The 17,030-nt window shown below is 33.3% G+C and overlaps 1 protein-coding gene across 1 annotated transcript in view; it reads right to left on the reverse strand.

Annotated features, from left to right (window-relative positions):
- The window catches only part of TMPRSS15 (transmembrane serine protease 15), a 130,824-nt gene that overhangs the window by 83,000 nt on the left and 30,794 nt on the right, over window positions 1–17,030 (reverse strand). The window contains exons 6-8 of the mRNA XM_063113305.1: window positions 14,153–14,284; window positions 6,960–7,068; window positions 1,729–1,835 (exon numbers count right to left, since the gene is read on the reverse strand). Of these exons, the coding sequence (XP_062969375.1) occupies window positions 1,729–1,835; window positions 6,960–7,068; window positions 14,153–14,284 (348 nt within the window). The remainder of the gene's footprint in view (window positions 1–1,728; window positions 1,836–6,959; window positions 7,069–14,152; window positions 14,285–17,030) is intronic.

The raw sequence follows: 17,030 nt of genomic DNA on the forward strand, positions 1-17,030 counted from the left end.
GCATTTATCAACCACAAAAATAGATTTTGAAATGGTTGGCCCATTTATTTAAGCCGAGTGTGACTTACCATGAGTTCATATGTTTTATATATACTCATTATTATATTCGTACTCAAGCTTTTAAAGCACAGTGAATAATTGCATTGTGTTTGAAGTCAGAGAATTTTGGGTTTGATTTCTGCCTGTAATACTAACTCGTTCTGTAAACACGTGGTCATTTAACCTCTTGGACCTCATTTTATTCTTCTGTAATACATACTTTGCAGGTTTGTTTAAAATATTATTAAATAACAAAATCCACAAAAATCATTCAGTACAGTGTAAAATCAATAGAACCCAACAAAAACTAAATTTATTAGCATATGCTTAAATATTTCTCAAATTTTTAAATCAATCAAAAATATTTTCAGGTGTTCACCAAACATCACTTATTATTACTCACAAATACAATTTGAAAGGCAAAATTATAAAAATAAATGCCGTTATTATATAAACTTTAATGACAGGTGTTGCTTTCAACCTCATCTTAGCTCAACACTTAACTATTTCTCCAAAGTGTGAAGTACTGGTTATTTCTTGGGCTCTATTTCCACATTCTCTTCTCTATCCTCACTTTTTATTTCTTCCTGGATTTTTACTCCTACTTTCTGTGGCTACCACGAATAGGTCTGTGCCTGTTAGGGTCAGATGGAACAAAGTGGGATGGGTAGATGGATCTTACTAGTGCATTCCCTGCCCTCTTCTCGGCTTCCATCAGTGTCTGCATACTAACAGTGAATGGTTATCTAGTAACAATACCATCATACCTACCATTTACTGGACCTAACTCCTGTGTTAGACACTATTTTACCCACTTTATTAGTATTATTCCTGCAAAAGACGTAAGATCAGAGTGCACATTGAAAATAAGAACACGGGCTGGACAGTTTGCTCACTTGGGAGAGCACAGTGCTGTTAACACCAAGGTAATGGGTTCAGATCCCCGTATTGGCCAGCCACAAAAAAAGTAAGAAAGAAAGAAAGAGAAGAACAGACTCTGTGAGTTTATAACCTACTCAATATTGGAGAAAAATAGAATAGTAATTTTCAGGGCTGTCTGAATTTTGCTTAATAGGAAGAAAGTAACATTTAAACAATACATGGTAACCAATATATAATTACGTTTCTTTGGCTAATTTCACATGATTTTTAAAGCATCAATTAGAAGAAGGCCATGTAAAATAGTAACTATTTTATTATGAAGCAGATTATATAGAGCACTAACTTCCTAATTTTTATAACAAGTTTTGCTTTTTCCTTTCATTGATTTAAATTTCAAGTCCATATTCTGTTCATAACCAAAGGGAAAAGATATCACTCCAAAAAGCTCCCTGCTAGGAAAGTAAAATAATTTAATCAGGTCCCCTTGCCTTAGGCCCAGTTGGGGGTGGTGTGGCACATTCTTTGTAAATAAGCTGTGTGTGGGTGGAGTTAGTGCACATGTGTGGTGCTGCCACCTTGGCTTGTGTCTAGTGCCTCAGGCATCTGCCTGGCACCGCCATGCTCTCAAACCTATGGCTCCAAGGACCTTTTTTGCCAGTTAACTAGCTCATAGACTGGCATGTGAAGGGTTTGTGACCAAGTCTGTGAACAGGCTTGAGGGGTTGGTGTGCTCCAGACCCAGCCCTAGCTTGACACTCCCCACATAATTTCATTTTGATAATGAATTGTATATTTGTTTTAACTTACCTCTTAAAATCTTGTTTGATCCTACACCTTCATAAATATTTAAGACATCTGTATAATATGTGTTAAAGGAATCGAAGCTCAGTTTAATAGAAAGTCCATTGTTCACACTAAATTAAAAACAAAAAACAGATTACAACATTCTTAACAGTTGTCATAATTCTTAATTCATTCTGGAATTTGTATGTATTTCCTTTTCTTGAGGTAAAAACCATTTAACATGAGACCTACCCTCATAACAAGTTTTTAAATGTACCGTACAGAATTGTGAGCTATGAGCACAATGTTGTACAGAAGATATTTAGTTTTTCAGCTTCTTTGACTGAAACTCTGCATCCATTGAACACCTCCTCATTGCTTTTTCTCTCAGCCTCTGGCAACCAACATGCTACTTTCATTTCTATGAGTTTTACTACTTTCTAAGCATAATATAATGAAATCATTCAGTGTTTATCTTTCTGTGACTGTTTTATTTCGCTTGGCCTGATGTTTTCAATGTTCATCCAATGTTGTACCGTGCACAAGATTTCCTTCATTTTCTGGCTGAATAATATTCCATTGTATGTGTATACCACATTATCTATTCATCTGTCAATAGACACTTAGGTTATTTCCATATCTTGGCTATTGGGAATAATGCTGAAATGAACACAGGAGTGCAGATATATCTTTGAGATCCTGATCTTAATTTTTTGGATAAATTCTCAGAACTAGGATCGTTGGATACTATGGTAGATCTATTTCTAATTTTTTGAGGAAACTGCATACTGTTTTCCATGGTATCTGCACCATTTTACATTCCTACTATCAATACACAAGGGTTCTAATTTCTTGAAATCCTTGACAATACTTTTTACTTAATTTTATTTATTTTTTAAAAATGGCCATCCTAATAGGCACAAAGTGATATCTCACTGTGGTTTTGATTTACATTTTCCTCATGATTAGTAATGTTGAACATCTTTTCATATACTTGCTGGCCATTTGTATGTCTGCAGATGAATGTTTCCTCAAGTCCTTTTCCCATTTTCATTGTTTTTTATTGAGTTGTAGGAGTTCCTTATGTGTTTTGTATATTAACCCCTTATCAGATATATGGTTTGCAAATATTTTCAACCATTTATAGGCTGCCTTTTCACTGTGTTCATTGTTTTCTTTGCTGCACAAAAGCATTTTACTTTGATGTCCCACTTCTCTATTTTTATTTTTGTTGCCTATGCCTTTGGTGTCATATCTAAGAAATTACTGCTAATGCCAATGTTATAAAGATTTTCACGTATGTTTTTACTAGGAATCCTACAGTCTTACATTTAAGATCTTACATTTAAGTCTTTAATTCATTTTTGTGTATGGTGTAAGATAAGGGTCCAATTTTATTCTTTTGCATATAGATTTCAGGTTCTCTCAACACCGTGAGATAGGATAGATCATCTACAGATGGATCCAGCAGAGAAAACTGAAAGGGCTAATAATAGGGAGATATCTAGTTTCCAAAGTCAAGCAGGAGCCTTGAGAACTGACTGAGAACTGACCTGGCCCGAGAGGCTGGCCTTGGAGGATGCTGGATGAACAAGCCTGCCTTGGTTTTTAGGTATTCCACCAGTAGTCACCTGGCCAATCAGGCAACTGAGAACATTCATTACAAAGGTAGTGCATTTTTAAAAGTCCAAAGGCCATTATTGGTAAATGTCCTTTTGTGGCAGGACTGTAGGTTTGGCAAGTTGGGGGCTGGAGTTTGGGACTAGAGTTTAGTCTTCAAGGACTGGCGTTGGTGATAGTGAAATGGAAGCTACTAGCAGGGCAGAATTCAAAGACATCTAAGCAGTAACCCATATTTTTGTACTTGTCCAGTGTTTGCTGCCAGGGAGATAAAGTTATAACAGTGGTGGGTTATTTTTACAAAATACTGATGAGGACTTCTGCCCTGGGTATCAGATTTGGCAGTTCTGGAGTGGGTTCTGGAATGTATATTTTGAAAAGCTTCAGGAATGATAGTGATGATTTCTTAGGTTTGAGGGCCACTGGAGTAAGATAGGTAGATTAAAGAGATGCCAAAGTCTACTCGCAGATGTGTTTAGTAACCACGGGAGATTGGCAGGAGTAAGGGGATCGAGATAAGGGAGTGGCAGAACTTCCAGCCCGGACTGAGAGAAAAAGAGCAAAGTTGATGGTGGCAGCTGTTTATTTAAGTTCTGCCATCATTAGGTCATCTCAGGGATGGATGGAGGGAGCCTACTGGCAAGAGCATTAGGGGATGCAGAGTCAAAGCTGAAGACAGAAGCAGAAGAAATGAAGCAGCCTTCAGCATGATTTCTGCTCTTTCAATTAAAGTTTTGGTGTCTCTAGGTAAGAATATGATGAGATCTTCTTCTGATGCTGTTTTCAAGCTATGAAACTAAGGAATGAGAGAGGAGCTCCCCAGGAACCTTTGTGTTCAGGGGTCCTTTGCCTTCTCAGAATAGATCATTGAACGTTGAAGAGAGAAACAAGTGCATACTTGTTTTCTACTTTCTTCTGACTCAAAAAAGCCAACTAACTTGCAATAAAAACACAAACATTTATAAAAGTATGATTAATTGGAGAATATAATCTTATGCTTTTAATAATAATAGACATTTTGGTGATCTGATTTTTTTTAAGAGAATGGGAACTTTTCTAAATTTTATTTATACACTTTGTATTTTTTTGGATCAGTAGCTAATTTTTTTATAGCCCCCTTTTATTGAGCACTTAATATGTGGTTAAGCACTTACATTCATTATCATATTTAATAATGACTTTGACCACAGTAGTTAGAAATGGCGAACTTTATATATGCAGAAAATTTTGATTAAAGACATTCAGTCATTTGCCTGAGATCATACATTTTGAATCCAAGGATGCTAGATTTAAACCCACACAGACTGTATCTAGTATCCATATTCTTAACCATTGTTCCTATACTAAATGTGGTCTTAATTCCAAAGCTGGGCTGGTCTAGCCCAAAATATAGTTTAAATGCATCTTAAATATTTATTCACTATTTAATTGGTCTTCCAGGCTTGTAGAAAAATCATTGTTTTTACCCCTACTTTGATCACCATTAGGAAAAGACAAACTATCTAGTACAATGCATCTCTACTATAGTAAGAAGTTTTAGGAAGAAAAAATTGATTATTTACATAATTAATTAAATCATAATTTCATCTTGAAGTACGGTATTTGTTTTAGGGTAATTTTTTAGATTCTTAAGGTTTTTAAAATCATCCCTGCACCAAAAATGAATTTCTTAAAGTAGTTTTAAAGATTAATGGAAAGGAAGTGAAAAGAACAGAACCATACAAATTCTGAATTAATAGAGGATGATTATTACATAAAAGGCTATTATTATTACAGCAAGCATTTATTGTGTGTACTGCTCATAAACTCTCTAAATCTGACCTATCTTTATCAAAAATGGATTTCACAATCAAATTAGTTTTATTCGATATTAATAAAATTCCAAAGATTTCATTAAGAAGTCATTGTGTACTTAAGGATGCAGATTAATTAGGTTCATAAATTCTTTGCATTTTTTGTGGAAGTAATTTAATATTTTCTAATGCTTTTTATTGACATTTTAAGTAAAGAACAGAATTTTCATTTTTCTTATGAACAATGCTAATAACCACTTACAAACGCTTCTTTTAAAATTTGATATGGTATATACACATCTCACATACACCATCATATGCTGCATAACAACACACTGCATATACAACTGTGGTCCCTTAAGATTATAAAGGAGCTGAAAAATTCCTACCATCTGGTGATGTAAATATACTATAAGATGTTCACACAACAGACAATGAAATCACCTGACCACGCATTTCCCAGAAAGTATCCCCGTTGTTAAATGGTGCATAACTATATATGTGTGGTGGAAACAGTGTTGTCCAAATTGGTCTATTTTTCAATTGACAAGAATTCTTAAAGTTATTATTTTTAACACACAATCTTATTTTCAGCACACAAGTAGTACGCTGTCTCGGGCACAAAACAGATGAAATTGTGCTCTTAGTTATATCACATATCTAACATGGGGCTGAACTCAAAATTAGAAATTATTTAAAAAAGAACAAGATATTCTTCTTTCCCCCAATAATGTCAAATAAATGTTTGTTGAACACTTTTTTCTTCATATCTCCTGTCTGGGATAGATCTATACAGGAAAACAACCCTTGTGATTATTTATGGGCCATTTCCTGTCATTTGTTCGGCAAGAACCTGAGGCTCTGCCTTTTAACTTTCTTTAATCAGTTATATTGATTCTCACAGTTTTCTACTGAGTCATCGCAATGATTAAAATTATCATACTGTAGGTCATATTAGGAAACCATAATCCCATCCAACTGGTGAAGAAATGAACTAATTGAAATATAATTTTTTGAAGTGAATTTCATGGAACACATTCTGCATGCTCTGTGGGGGAAATAGTCAGTAGTTTAATAGGGAAGTTTTTATTGGAGGTTTACATTGCATGTTAACATATTTAAGGCTATGAGAATTCCTGTACTTTTAAAAAGTTTTAATAAGTTTATTGCTGTATCTCTTATATTGATTTGAGTACACATTATTTTTCCTCTTGAAATGTCTGGAAGGAAATTCAGATATTCCTCCTCTGTGAAAAATGATCAGGTAAACATTTAGGTAGATCAGCAATCTACAGCTTGGATATTTTAATCATCATCATGATTGGATTGGCCAATTGAATTAAGAGCTTAGAGGTCAAACATACAGTAACTAATCCAAATGTCATTCAAGATATATCAAAAAGGATGTATACTGTCATTGTCCCCTGCTCTTAATCTGCTGTAACTAAATCACATTATTGGAGATTTTCATACAATTACTGGCATATTGAGAAAGAAACTATTCTGAAGACATATGCAGATGACATGAAATTGCGTACATGTATGTTGATTGACTTGGCTGCACATGATTTGTGCCAGTTAAAGAAAAAAAAAATTTGCTACACAGCCCAATGAAATGGCCCTATTTATTAGACAGTATTGCTCATAGGACAGAATACCTTTTTAAAAGGTTTGGAATGAGAGAGAAACTTTTTGAACAGTTTGTCAATTGGGAAGACTTGCTTCATAGCTAATGAAAACAATAATAGTTAAAATACTACTGATACTATTTGATAGCGGTAAGAATGCATCAGAAAAAGACTTTATGACTTAAGAATGGGAAATAGAAGCTGGTTATATTACCGTATGATCCACCGGCAGACAACAGTTGATGCAGAAAGCTTTGGATAATAGGCAGCCTGGAAAGACCCAGAAGATTCAGTCAACAAAAATCTTCCATCACAAGCTGTGGCTGCAAAACAATGCCGATCAATGTTAGACAAAACAATCTTCAGATTCAAACTAGATAACAAACACTTCACAGAAAACTTAAGATGGAATCTGTACAAGGTTTTTTTTACAAAACTGAAATTACCAAATGGGAGTAAACCAGATCTCATGTTTAAAATCTATTAGCTATTTCCAAATACTCTTACACATCCCATGATAGAGTATTTTAGAAAAGCATTCCATTTCTAAACACTCATAGTTAAGCTGCATTTTAAGTCTAGTATTCCATGTTTGTAAAGAAACAAATATAAACAAATTGCTATGTAAACTGGCAATTTAGAGAAATAGTTAATTAGTCTTATTTGTCCCATTAGATTGGAAGTAGGTGAATTTCAAATATATGCACAAAATGTGATGTTCCCCAGAAAATGATTAGGATAAGGCCAGGAAAATGGTAGTGCTAGTGACCTGTAGAGAATTCCAGCCATCCAATCTGTTTCATCCATTTTTCTACCTTCATCATTTTTGTTCTTTTTGGATAGATGACCTAGCTTAATATTTTCACTTAATATTTCTGATTATGTGTTTTGCTTTCCATGATGACTCATTTTCTTCTTTTAGTTCTTATAACATGTTTATTTAATGAACCTCTCCTTAATGTCAAGCATTATTAGTTGTCTTTAATTTATATCATAATCATTTCCAACCAACTATATTAAAAACTTCTTGAAGGCATGCACCAGGAGCCATAACTTAGAGCTTTTGGTTTTTCTCATACTCTTGCTATGTATAGTATATGCTAAAGAAATAAAACCCATTTGATTTTTATAATTTTAGTCTTTCTTACATTATTTTTTATATCTAGATGCTTAGTTACTTAGTTCTGTTGACACCATATTGTAAAATTATGACTCCTAGACAGTACCTTCTTTCTCTTGGTGGGTTTTAAATTCCTCAATGCCAGAAGCATTGATGGATGGTAAGAAAGTTAAAGAAAAGTATCAAAATTAAATCGCTGCTTTTAGAACTTGAGTGCTGGAATAAGTTAATCCCAAATTGAGGTATGAAAAATCCCATTGTAACATTATACAGCAATTCTATCAAGTTATACAATACAAGATATTATATAATGTAAAATAATACAATAAAGTAAATAAATTAAAAAAATTGAACAGCACGTAGAAATCCTGGTAAAAATCCCAAATTTTTGGCTTTTTGTTATTTTTGGTATATATATTTTTTTGAAAACCATAAAATTTACTTTGGTACGTTAATTTTAAGATTCAAAGTCTGTTTAAGAATAATGACCTAGAAATTAATTACATTGGCTTATGACTTTATAGTCTAATTCCTAGCAGAAAACCAAACAAAACAAGAAAAGAATGAACTGAGAACAGAAAAGATAATAACCCAAGAAGGAAGAATTTAATTTTGAACAATCCAGGAGAGACCTAAAGAAAGGAAAGAGAGAAAATTATGGCTTGTTGAGACAACTGAATCTTCTTTTGTATAGTACTTACTGCAAACAAGGACAAATTAAGGCTAATATGTGACGATTTGAAGATAAACAGTAAAATATGTGACTTTTAAATGCAGTACTAAATGACTTTCTAGTTGCAAAAGCAAATCTATCCTCACCTTCAACTCTCTGCCCACTGCAAACCATGCCAAATAAATGGGACTATTGATTCCTTAGCCTCAATGATGACAGAACAAAAATAGTGTTTTCTCACATTTTTTGTGACATATGGAGCCTTTTAATCACAGTTTGTTAAGAAACAACATGGACTCAACATGGACTCAAGGATAATAGGCAGTGCAATAAAGTCCACTGCTATTATAAATAGTTTATATTTAAATTATGATATGTAGAACCAATGAGGTAGAATGATCAATTCTAAGCCCTAGAATATAACTGCTAATACTTATGAAATGCATACTATGTGCCAGGAATTGTTCTAAAGTCATTCAATATCTATTAAGGTACTCTTCCTAACAACTTTATGAAGTTATAGGTGGGGAAACTGAAGCTTGAAGGGGTTAAATTATTAGTATAAAGTCTACCAGCTTATAAGCAACAATTCAAAGCTGGGAAATATTATTTCAGAACATACTGTGCTATAAATACTGCATAACATACAATATATAGAGCTATTGTAATGACATCACCCACTCTTTGAGCCAAAAAGCGGGGGAGGGGAGGGGGATAAGAGCATAAATGAAGGAGGAGGAGGAAATTTTTAAAAAAGAATTCCACCTCTTCCAATGTTCTTAAAAGTAGAATATAGATCATGTTTTCAATAACATTCTACAACACACAGGAAGCAAAAGAAATAATTTAAAAAGTAACAAAAGAAGAACAATTTAAGAAATTGTAAAACCTGTCTGCAAAGGTGGTAAAATTTTAGAAAATCCTCACATCCATTTACTACATATTTTTTGGGAAAGGCATCAACAGCTTTGTGCTCCATTACAGGATTCATAATTTTCCAAAAACCTGAATTATGTCTCTAGTGTCGGAGATTGTTGTTTGCCAAACCTTGACTCAGTTCCTTTCTGAGCACATGACTAAACTACATTTCCCAAAATCCCTTACTTCAGATGGGGCCATGTGACTGAGTTGGTCAATAGACTATTGTGAAAGTGATTGTGGTTATTTCCAAATGCGTTTTCTAAAAAGTGCTTGTGTTCCATTCTTCCTTTGCCTGTCAGCAGGTGGTAAAGGATCCAGTGGGAGACTCTGGGAGCAGAGAGGGTAGTGGGCAAGGAGATGGCTTCCTGAATGTCTATGTAGAGTGGCTCTTTGCCATCTTTCTTGGACTTTGATATAGATGATAAATAAACAGTTATTGTCTCAAACAGCTAAGATTGTTTATAATAGTATTTAGCCTGTCCTAAAGAATATGATCAATTTACCCGTCCAGTTTTCTACAAAGTTGCTAAATTTTAGTGGGAATGGATCATCTACAGATCAAATTCTGCTCTAAATGGGCTCTGATAAATTCTTTCATGCTAGCAAAGATGAAGAAAATTCCTGACTGTGTTTAAAATAAAATTGCAACGGTATTGAACTGCTTACAATTACAAAGTTCAGAATGCCAAATTGTTATCGTTTCAAGATACAGCCTTGTGCTATGGGCTTTCTCATATATTCTTTCATTTAATTTCAGGATGTTTCTGGAGAGCCAAATATTACATATGACAATGAAGCAGGATAGACTTTCAGGAAAGAAAGATAAAACCTAGTCGTGGATGAGTTAGGACTGCTGGGTGTTCAGAATTATGACTTTTTATACTACACAATGCTTTCTAGTGCAGCATCAGAAAAAAATTATGAGTGGGAGAAAAGTGAGCCAATCAAATAATATCAGCCATTATATCGTAGTATCAGAAATGTTGTCTATAATTGTATGGGATTCATAACAGCATGCCTTTGGGACCTACTGAGTGCTCCCTCTGCTGGCTCAATATTTATTAATTCCATGTTTGCCGATGGCATTGAGTTCTCCAGGATATATATATAACACACAGGATCTATGCCCACCCATCAAGGTCTATTACACACATACATATGAGACATGCAAACTCTGAAGACACTTGCCAAATTCCAAATAAGCCTGTGCGTGGGCCTCAAGGCTGCAAGTTAGCATCTTTCCTTCTCATAGGTCAACTTGAAAGTTAACTTTCTTTCTGACACAGTTTTAATCAGAGGAAAAAAACAATGTGAAGAAATCTTGGTTCAGCTATAGTCAGCTATAAGTTGTGCAAACCTAAATAACGAAAGACTAAAAATGCAAGCTCTATAAGGAAGTTATCTTAATGTGATTCTATTAATAACACAAACTAGAATTAGAGCTCACAGCTGGAGCAAAAAATGATAATAAGAGAGAAAGCAAGCAGAGGTCAATTTCATATACAGAATATTCTCTTAAATTAATCTTATAATTTTTTCTGCAAATATAGATTGATGGACAAAAGCTCTCAGATGGAAATTATACTACTAGAACTTTGAGTTGGTGCTGAAGTCCTCCAGGATTTTGGGCTCACCATCATCAATGATTAGAATGAATAAAACAGCCTGTATTCTTGAATTCTCACTGGATAAAAACAAATTAATTGATCAATTTTTCCACTAACTTATCCAACAAATTATTTATATAATAATTTTATGTACCAAAATACATAAAGTGCTAACTTTAAAATACAAATTAGAGAATTAAGAAAATGAAAAATGAGGATCTAGAGACTTAAGAGAATTAGTGACATGGAAGGCTGGTTGATGCTAACCCTCAATAAACAAAAAATTGTTATAATACTGAAAAGTAATGATGCAGTTTAATTGTCTTTAAAGCAAATTTAGATAATTCAGTTCTGATACCGAGGCTCATCTCATGAGTTCATAGCAGCTCAAAATATAATTCATGGAGTTACAACTTATTTTAGGAAAAATTGTCACACTTACATGGTACACCTATGGTTATTTTTTGATGTGCACTGATATTAACTTATCATAAAAATTATGAACTCTATGAGTGTCTAGACCAAGTAATAGGTGTGGCACATTTTCTTATTATTTGATTCATCTTATATGTTGGTTATGTGTTTTCCACTATTTGAGGTTATTGATCATTGTATAGGCTTAAAATGTTGACATACGTTACTACTTTTGGAATCGAATCAGTATCACCCTCATTTCCTCATGATGGCACATTCCCTGAAATGGTTTTGGAAAATATCTGAAAACCATAGCACAAAAAGAAGGTTGTTTTCTTCTTCTTTGAGTAACTTAGTTATATAAAATAGATTGAAAAATATTCTGTAGCCTGCACTTTCTTCCAATATGCTCTGAGTGCAGTTCAGAGTATATAGAAGGTTTGAATTTTATCCAAGCACATTTAAATTGGGATTGTTTAGTCGAAGTCTCTTCAGTAGAGCTGCCTTTTGTTGAGTGGGTACTGGGAAACGGACCAACCCCTGTCTTTTAAAGTATGTACAAGTGGTAGGTAATTTTTTAAGCTTTGTCTTTTAAGCTTTGTCTGTTATTGGAACATTCATCTTCAATTAAAATCAAACAAAATGAGAAAAGTGTAACAAGTAATTGAAGAGTGAAGTGTAGCAAATAGTAACTACAGCCTTTAACACATTTTAGGAACTAATCGTACTCACAGTCAGTTTTAAAACTGATGATAAACCATACCAAAAAATGTTCAATTCATGTTTTAATTCTTCAAAAATAAGTTATAAGTTGCAGTTATCTAAATCCAACAGTTCCCACTCATCTGCAGAGGATACTTTCCAAGACCTGCAGTGTTTGCCTGAAACCACAGATAGTTCTGAATCCTATACATGAGAATACTTCAAAAAGCTCATGGAAAGATTCATAGTATCTTTTAATTTTATTTTTCCTTGAACTTTATTTTTTAATTGTACACGTCAATGGGGTACAGTTTGTTGTTCCAATACTTGCATATATTGTGTAATGATCCAGTCAGAATAGTTAGTATATCCATCATCTAAACATTTGTTATTTCTTTGTCATTGTAACATTCAAGATCCTCTTTTCTGGCTATCTTGAAATATACAATATAGTATTATTAGCTATTATTACTCCAGAGCACCAGAACTTATTCTTCCTATCTAAGTGTAACTTTGTACCAGTCTAACAACTTCTCTCCCTCTCCCGCTCCAACCTCCCTTTCCATGCCTGCGGTAACTACTATTCTACTCTCTCTCTCTCTTTTCTCTTTTAAATTATTTAATTATTTATTACTACAGCTGGCCTATATGGGAATCCAAACCTTGGACCTTGGTGTCATAACACTGTGCTCTAACCAACTGAGCTAACTAGCAAGCGATTTTTCTTTACTGCCTTATGAGAATTGTATATATTTATGGAGTAGAATATGATGTTTGGGTACATTCATGCTGTGTGCACTGATCATATCAGGGCACTTAGTATATCCATTACCTCAGACATGAACTTTTTGAAGTACTCTTCTATATTGTTTTTCCTTATACCTATATATCTATAATAAAGTATAATTTAAAAATTAGGCATGATAAGAGAAAAACAATAACTAATGATAAACTAGAACAATTATAGTAATACTCAGAATGATGCATAATTTAAAACTTATGAATGGTTTATTTTGGGAATTTTTCATTTAATATTTTCAAACTGCAGTTGATCGCAGGTAACTGAAACTATAGAGAATGAAACCACACATATGGGAGGACTACTGTACTTCACATTGCTTACTAATCTACATTTATAATTATGTGGTAGTCCTCTTATATATGTTACTCATGAAAATAAACTACCCATTTAGATGCTGTTTTCTAGTAAACTTTGCTAAATAGAACCCAGCTATAAAATGAAGAAAAAGCCAAAGAGTTAATATGTTTAAATCACTTAGAGCCATGTTTGGTGTATGGTACTTGGTCCTTAAGTACTGCTTAAGTAGTACCTGGTGCTGCTTAAGTGTTAAGTAATAATAATAATAATAATAATATAATATAATTATTAATACTCAGAGCAGATGCCAAAATATACAAATAAAACATGGGTGTTTTATTCATGAGACATTAAATTATTATTCATAAGTGGTTTACAGTATTCACAGAATTACAAGAGCCAAATAAAAGCAAGAAATTTAAAAATGGTGCTCACTGAGTTAGGTACTGTTACAACGGCAAAAAAAAAAAGACAGATATTATATAATACAATGGTAAAAAACATGAAAAAGCATTAGTAAGAAGTGAGAATATATAAGTGAGAACTGTAATTCATAATAATTTGAAGTAGTTTAATACAGAAAAGGGATGAAAAGTAATGTCCTCTTTCTCCATATTTATGACAGACATTGTAAAATCACAGCATCCTTTCCATAGTCATCAATGGAATTCTGTTTAATTAATTAGTATGTTTAATATTATGTAATAAAGTTTAGAGAAATATAACACAATTACTTTTTAGATTTTGTATTAAATTGCAAGCATAGATATTGGAACGGCTCATTCTTTAGTTGTTTTGGATATCTGAGGGTTGTGTGTATAGCAAGAGAAGATGAAAAGGAAGAGTGGAGAGAAAGGAGGAGTCACCTTACCACAAGTTTTATTGTCTTCATCGGAACCATCTGGACAGTTTAACTCTCCATCACAAAATAAATCAACTGCTATACACATTAGAGCATCAGCACAAGGCCTCGAACCAGGCAGACATTCTACAGAGTCATTTCCTTTAAAAAAAGAAAATTGAAATTATGAGTTCCCTGCACAGTAGATTTAATTTCTGATTGGTGTGATACGTAGAATATTTAAATATTTTATTGTGTATTTTTGGTCATTTAGGTCTTTACTTCTAAGTATATACTTCAGTTACCAATAGAAATATTTATTTTATTTGATGAATTAATAATTTGTAAAAATATAGAATTTTAAAATTTGGAAACAATTTCTTCATAGATGTTAAGTATGTTTACTTTGTTGATTTTAACCTTGATAAATTAATACTACAGATTGACATTTAGTCCCTAATATTTACACCTTTTAGCATTGTTGTTATGTGGGGCGATTTATTGGAAAGTTAATGGCATCATTTGCAGGATCTAGTAGTCACCTCCTTTACTCAAAAACTTATTATTTTAAAAGATAGTGGCTTAATTAAAGGTTTGCATTCTGAAGAGTAAAATTTACCAACAAAAGCCATCTTGAGTGTTATAAAACACTTAAAATTCCCAGTGCATTGCTACATTGAATAGTGAAGAAAACCGATGGCTGTTTCCATTCAATAACTCTTTGCTTCTTGGGTCAGAGATTCTTAGGGGTAAGATGCAAACACACTCCTAGGTTTTATATCATACTCTGGCCAGGATCTGATCAATTTTTACCTCTTAGTCTATCTATTCTTTACCTGTCCCTCTTCTACATACGTAAGTAATAGAGATGTACCAAGGAACACATTTCACTTCTAGAAATTAACTTGGACATTTTAAGTGCAATTCTAAAAATAAAAAGGAAGATATACAAGGGCCAGAAGACACATGAAAAAATGCTTAACATCACTCAGCATCAGGGAAATGCAAATCAAAACCACAATGAAATATTATCTTACCCCATTTTGACTGGCTAATATAAAAAAGATAGAGAATAACAAATTTTGAAGAGAATGCAGAGAAAGAGGAACTCTCCTACACTGTTGGTGAGACTGTAAATTGGTGCAGCCATTATGAAAAATGGTATGGAGTTCCTCAAAGAACTACAGATAGAACTACCATACGAACTGCTGGATATATACCCAAAGGAATAGAAATCATTATGTCAAAGGGGTATCTGCACTCCCATGTTTATTGCAACTCTATGTACAATAGGCAAGAGTTGGAACCACCCTAAATGGCCATCATCAGATGACTGGATAAGGAAAATGTGGTATATATACACAACGGAATACTACTCTGCCATTAAAAAGAATGAAATTCTGCCATTCAGAGCAACATGGATGAACTTAGAGAAAATGATGTTATGTGAAATAAGGCAGGAACAGAAAGAGAAATACCACATGAGGGGTAAGGAAGGAATTGGTAAAGGTCCACAAAAAATGATTACATGGTATAATGTTGAATACACTAATTACCCTGATTTGAGCATCATATATTGCACACAGATATTGATATTCAACTCTGTACCCCACAGATATGTAAAATTAACCATGCTAAAAAAAAAAAAAAAATTCTTATATTTGCACAACATAAAGACATGTGTTTTTATTTTTCAAAATAATGTGGGAATTTGAATTTTTTGTCTCTGGCTAGAATAACAATGATTATTTAAAGTTTTTGAAATCTTTAACGCAATAGCAATAGCATTTTTTTGCTGTTGTTGTTATTTTTAATCTTTAAACCAGCACTGTACTGCCATCTGCTGGGTTTTAAAAATATGAAATTCTGAAATTTCTCCTTATACTTCATAAAGTTATTTGGGAAAATAAAAGTGTCTGTATCAATAAATCTGTTAAGATAATACTTAATTGAAAACACTTATGGACAGGGCCATTGATTAAATATACAACTAAATTAGATTTTTGTAACTGGCTCTAATGAAAATTGATAAGAACCTTTGGGAAATTCACGGAACCCCTAACATCTAAAAGAGGGCATAATAAAGGTTAGAGCAATTCCCAAATGACAGGATGCCTCCTTTTAAGAGAATAAAAATGTTGATAAAAATGTTATTTAATAAACTCAAATGCATATTATAATTGTTGATAAAAGAACTTTTCATTGATAGTTTCTAATTATTGAGTCCCTAATCCAGAAAAAGGTACAATGTTTGATAGTATTCATAATGCTTGATAAATAAACAAACAAACAAAAAAAGCACTGTACTTGCAATTCTGTCTTATTTTAACAATAGCTAATAGAATTCTAAGTATTCTGCATTTGAAAACTAGAGTTTGGGCTACAGCTAGGAAGGTACATAATTTTGGTGTCCTAACGCTTCTCATGAGAGCTTCACTTCCTGATGCATCACATCTGTGTCCATTGTCTATTGAATATGAGATTGAACCTCAAAACCACACTGGCAAGTGACACTACTTGGGATCATTTGATCTCATCAATGATCATTCATTCACTCCACAAGGACTTACTGTCTGTTTTTTTGGGTCATGGAATTTTAAGGGATGGAGATAGAAGGGTGAGTAAGACACAGCCTTTCTTCTCATGGAGCTGGGAATTTAGTCGGGGACTGGTTCATGAACTAATTGTTTTTTAAAGAGAGGAAGGAAAAAGTGCTATGGGAATACCAACAAGTAGGAAATTAGTTTCCTTCTGAGGCAGGAATTAAATAAAAATATCTTTACTGAAGGGATCATCTTTAAACTAAGTTTGGAAGGATGCTTAGAAATGTACCAGGAAGAAAGCTATGTGGACTGTATGTGGAGATGTGACAGGAGCACATCAGTATGTACAAAACAGATGAGTCTAA

Source organism: Cynocephalus volans, chromosome 1 (assembly GCF_027409185.1).
Source record: "Cynocephalus volans isolate mCynVol1 chromosome 1, mCynVol1.pri, whole genome shotgun sequence".
NCBI lineage: Eukaryota > Metazoa > Chordata > Mammalia > Dermoptera > Cynocephalidae > Cynocephalus > Cynocephalus volans.